General features: G+C 43.0%; 1 protein-coding gene across 1 annotated transcript in view; it reads left to right on the top strand.

The window, feature by feature from the left end:
* srbd1 (S1 RNA binding domain 1) overlaps positions 1–4,974 on the top strand; it is a 49,369-nt gene extending 44,395 nt beyond the window's left edge. Inside the window, exons 20-21 of the mRNA XM_080036439.1 lie at positions 1,969–2,153; positions 3,832–4,974. Coding sequence (XP_079892565.1) covers positions 1,969–2,153; positions 3,832–4,124 — 478 coding nt within the window. The 3' untranslated portion in view covers positions 4,125–4,974. The remainder of the gene's footprint in view (positions 1–1,968; positions 2,154–3,831) is intronic.
* Positions 4,975–5,391: the final 417 nt, after the last annotated feature.

Below are 5,391 nucleotides of genomic sequence, written 5' to 3'. Positions count from 1 at the left end.
GTTTATCTTCATGGAATTCAAATTCCATTGAGACTATAGGTTTTTCTATGAATGCCTGTACAAAATTCTCAAATCAAATCAGTATTATGTATCTATTCTAGCCCAATATTACAATTAGCCATTTTCCTCAGTGGGCTTCACAGTCCGTACACATTGTGGCACTCTCTCCCCTTAGAGCCTTGACTTGACTGAGGAACAACTCCCCCCCCCAAAATAAATTGAGGAAGAATGGCTAATATACTTTAGTTTGTTATACTTTACTGTGGACAAATATTTCCTTCAGTGCCGCATCAAGCTTCTATACCTTCAAGATTTTTATAGATAATTTCTTCTAATTTTCTGTATAACTTTTGACACGAAAGACGGGAAATACAGTGTGTAAGAGAGGAATAGTGATGACCTACAGCAAAGGGCTCAGGGAAAATTCTAAACATAGGGGCTGTTTCTTAGACCACCAAGTTGAGAGTAATTATTTTCCTGTCAAGATAGATATGGTTGAAATGTTATGGGGCCTATACAAACAAAGTAGAGAAGATCATAGTGGTTGATGATCGGGATCTGTTTTGGTCCAAAAGCTGCTGCTGTTTCACCTGCAAACCATCTCTGTCTCATACTCACCTTCTATTTAGTAGCGATCTTGCTTGCTGGTCTTTGAGGGATTGATGCCGCTTGTCTCCCTCTTTTGGACCGTTGATAGTGAGTTTGCTGGCAGGGGGCCTCTCCACTCACAGCTGTCTCAAACATAGTTTGTACACAAGCACTGTCCCGTTACATCCGCACTGTCCCTGCTACTGCCAAATGAGCATTTCTGAACAACATTGTGTATGAATCAACTGTGTGTGTGTCTGTGTCTGTGTGTGTGTGCTCCTATATGTGTGCGTCCACCTGTTCTGTCCATCATGGGGGTAGGGACAGGGGGGGGGGGGGGGACAGCTGCGAGTCTGTTTGGCGTCAGGCTGCCAGTGAGCGACATCCATCATGGACACTACCCAGCTGGTCCACACATGAACACATGCATGGAGGCAAATGCATTCACATCCATCACCAGCTCTGGGAAGTGCCTACTGTAAATAATATATACAGCGCTCACGCAGACGCCCAAATCCAACATTTTTCCATAACCCCTATTTGCTCCTCTGCCTCCCATGCCAGTATGTTACAAAGTCTGTTTAGAATGTGGACTAGCTAATTAGTTTGGATTTAAAGCTCGGGGCTCAGTGAATTTTAAATGGTGAAACCCTGACTGACTGTCTAGACATTTGGAGGTGGGACATCCTGCTAGAATTTTAGTGACGGAAAGAGATTTTTTTTTTTTTCCTGGGCGGTTGACGGATGGACAAACAGTCCAACCTCAGAAAAGTGGAGGCAGTTTCATGAGAGAAGGTGTCAGGGTGTTAACAGCCCACTGTGGGTTTACCTGATTTAATAGGGGGTGAAATAGATGTGTGCTTGTGTGTGCTTTTTAGAACAGAAAAGCCCAACCTCTGCAGCTCATGACTTTGTGTGTAATTACTCCCACACCTCTCCTGCCCTCCCTGCTTTCCCCCAAGCTCCTTCTCACTTTACCTGCACCAGCTTGGCTTTTCCCTCCCTCCTTCCTACATCTTTCCTTTTCTCATCTTTTATTTTCTCTGTCTTTGACAGTTCTACTTTTCCTGTCCTCATCATTCTTCCCGTTCTGTTGTCACTTTTCCCCCTACTTCCATCCCTTCCTCTTCCCTGCTCTCTTACTCCATCCCTCAAGGTCTCTCCTTCAGTCGGTGAGGGATGTGATGCTCATGCTTTAGCTATTAAAACTCTTTTATGAACACTTTGTTTCTTGCTGGCAACTAAAAAAAAACATGTGTTGATACCTAAACATACAAAAAAAAAGTTTGAGTTTGTTTACTTACTTTCAGTGCTTTAAATGTTTAACCTTAACACTCAGAGATAATTATTTGAATATTCTCACACTTCACTTCTGTCCAGATTTCTGTCCCTCGTGGGTGGAACAGCAGACCAGATCGGCTGTGCAGGTCTGCAACAGTGTGTGGAGAGCAAAGTTAGGACCAGTAGTGTGGAGGAACTTGCCAGGACAGTGGACACCACAACCGAGACCCTCAAACTCATCATAGATGGCCTGACACAGCCGCCTGGGTTTGACATACGACAAAGTAAGACCCCTGCCATTCACAATGCACTCAAATATTGATATCGACATTTTTTTTTATTCCTTTTTTACAGAGGTTTGGACATATATGTTCTCAATCTTGAGAAAATATGAAAAAGGGAGAGTCTCTGACATTTAAAAGAAAAGGTAAAAATACAGCACATCCTGGTAAACTCAACATTTACACAGATTATAAATCTGGTTTCTTGTATGTATATGACACCCCCCTTTTAATCAGTAGGAATCGAAGCTGAGCAAATCACAATTAAACTATGAATTCCCAGTATTTCCCCAAGGTCATAATACATCTGTTCTTACAATATATACTTTGTGCAAAAATATTGTCACTGAACACAAAAATTTCAGTGTTTTGAATCATATAAAGTTTTTAAAAAACTGCACATATTTGCAACATAGCCATTGTAGTGTCTTCCTTTCTCTCTCATCTTTCCTTCATAATTTTGTTTATAGGTCCCTGCCGACTGAGATTTGTCCAGTTCTTTGACTGGTTTGCTAGTTAAAACACACACACACTGACTTTCCTTCTGTCTTTATTATAATAGGCATGTCTTGGCTGTGTAACTTGATAGGATCTGACAGTGCGGTGGCTTCCTCCCTGTAGCCCAACAACACAAGCAGTGTGCGTTTCTGTCAGGGTGTAATGGGTCCAACAGACGGTGTTGTTGGACAGAATAATGTATCTTTACAGACACACACACACAAACCAATAGTTTTTGTGCTTCAAATTCTGGTTAAGGTCATAATTCTACTACCGGTAAAGGAACAGCCCTTAGGGAATGTTGGGCGAACAATACAACCCAAGAGCTGGTAATCTGAAGATAGTTACTGCTTCTTAGACAGAAAGAATAGGAAAGTGACAAACACTTTTGACCAAAGGCTTAGTCATCAGCCAATGAGTCTTTTCTTACCTTTATGAAATTATTTTTGAATAACGATTGAAGTGCAAAAAAACTGTGAGCTCAATGAATGAACTTGGGGTCATAAAATATTTTCAAAATTGATGATTGTCTGATTTCCATACGGGTCAGACAAATACAAAATCATTTCCATTCCTTATTACCAGGCTCTCCTTTTCCATACAGTTTCATGTGGAGAGGGGAAAAAAGGTCGAGCCTGGATACCCAGTTAGTGCTGCCTAACTCTTCTTAAAATTAAGGAACGCGGCTTCAAGGTTCATTCTCGGGTTGGCCCTATTCGGTTGCAGCACACCAGGCTTGGCCTCCTAGCCGGGTGCTCAGCTGAGTAAACAGATGGGCCGAGGCTACCGCATGAAATCAGTGCTGTGGGGAGGATAATTGGACCGGACTATTTCCTGGGGCGCGAACCTTCCTTGTTTGTGTTAATGCTACAGAAAGGAAAAAGATCTCTCATGAACAGGCCAAGTGGAAAGTGGGGTAGAGCCCTTTAGAAATATGGAAGTATGCAGACCCAAGTATTAGGTTGCGGCTGGAAATGTATGATCTGTTTGTCATTTCATGCCCCCCCCTCCCCTCCTACATCCCCCTTGTCCCATCTCTCCTACAAAACATTCTCGCTGGCTGCCACCTGTACCTGCTTTTGGCCTAGACCCCCCCCCCCCCCCCCCCCCCTTCACCTCACTTCCATCTCAGGCAACTCATCTTTTTGATATTGTTTCTCTCTTTTTTTCTTGCCATCCCCAGATTTTGGGCAGGAAGACTTTAAGCGGGGCATTGTGTCGATGAGCGATCTGCGGGTGGGTGCGGTGCTGACGGGCCGGGTGGACAACACTGCTCTGTTCGGGGCCTTTGTAGATATCGGAGTTGGTCGCTCGGGCCTCATCCACAAGAGCAACATCACCCTGAACAAACTGCCCGTCAGCCAGCGCCGCCGCAGCCTGTTTCTGGGACCTGGGGAACGGGTGGAGGTCCGGGTCCTCAATGTGGACACTCAGAGGGGACGGATCGGCTTGGACCTGATCAGGGTCCTGCAATAGAGTAACTTCATTTCCTTTTTTTTTTTTTAAGATTATTTTTGGGGCATGTTTATGCTAATAGACAGTTAGGAGAGAGAGAGGTGAAATAGGGCAGAGTGAAGAATGACATACAGAGAAGGACCACGGGCCGGATTCGAACCTGCGGTCTGCTGCTTCTGAGGACTGAACCTCTATGGGCAGGCACTCTAACCGCCGTAACTTAGTTTCCTTAATAATATTATATAGTAAAATTAGATTAGATTTGATGGAACATTTATGAAATTACTCATAAAGCTACTGAGACAACTTTGTGATGGACACAATAATAGTGGTTGAGAAGTCATGACATGGTTCTTATAAGCAGAGGAACAGAGTATTACAAGGCATTTTAACAGCCAAACTGTTAAGGATGTTAATTTTTTTTTTACTTCACTTCCTGAATTTTGTCTGGAAAAATGTTCAAATCAACAGACTACTCAACAATTTGAAAATAATCCAACCCAGCAGCTGTTACAAGTCAAGTGAACTAAAATCAAACCAAACGTCCTCTATTACACTTATTTTAATGGCTGGGAGGCTTTCTTTTCCCTGGATAAATGTTGTCAGTATGCGCCTAGTGTATGTAGGATTGGTACTTTTCTTTGGATTAAACCTGCAAAAATGTCCCTTCCTGTCAGTCAGAGGAGAGTCGGATGGGACAGCGTATTGATATGAAAGCAGTACTGCTGATAGCTTCCTGCTTGAGCTGCTATTATTTATTTTCTATAAATATTACCTAAATGTTGTTCAAATATTATTCACAATTTTTTTTCTGTTTTGTTACTGCTCTGAACACTGTCAAGACTTAAAATTAAAATTAAATTAAAACCGTTTCCTGTTTACATGGCTCTTCTGATGTACATTGTCTCAAAATGACGAATTCAGCCAGCATGACCTGATTCACACTAAAGAGGTGGGGCATGGAAAAGTAGTGGGATGGCATGAAGGTGGGAGAAATATGTGAAGTGATGGAAAGACGAAAGAAGACACCAGTTAAAGAACACGTTTTTCTTCCAGGCAGCAGGAAAATATGAAAAGACAGAATGAGTGGGCTGAAGGGGGTGGGGGGATGCTGTGTGGTGGTGGTGGTGGGGGAGGAGGAGGAGGAGGGTTTTTCTATCTCCCAGACTGCAGTAAAGCCTGAAGGCTTTTCAGGCATGGTCCCAGAGACAATTATCCCAGGACACACACACAAACACACACACTAATCAGATGCTTCAAAATTAATCCCAGACTCCCCATTCACATT

Source organism: Ammodytes marinus, assembly GCF_949987685.1.
Source record: "Ammodytes marinus genome assembly, chromosome: 11".
In the NCBI taxonomy this organism is placed as follows: Eukaryota; Metazoa; Chordata; class Actinopteri; order Uranoscopiformes; family Ammodytidae; genus Ammodytes; species Ammodytes marinus.
This window is presented reverse-complemented; position numbering and strand designations above follow the sequence as displayed.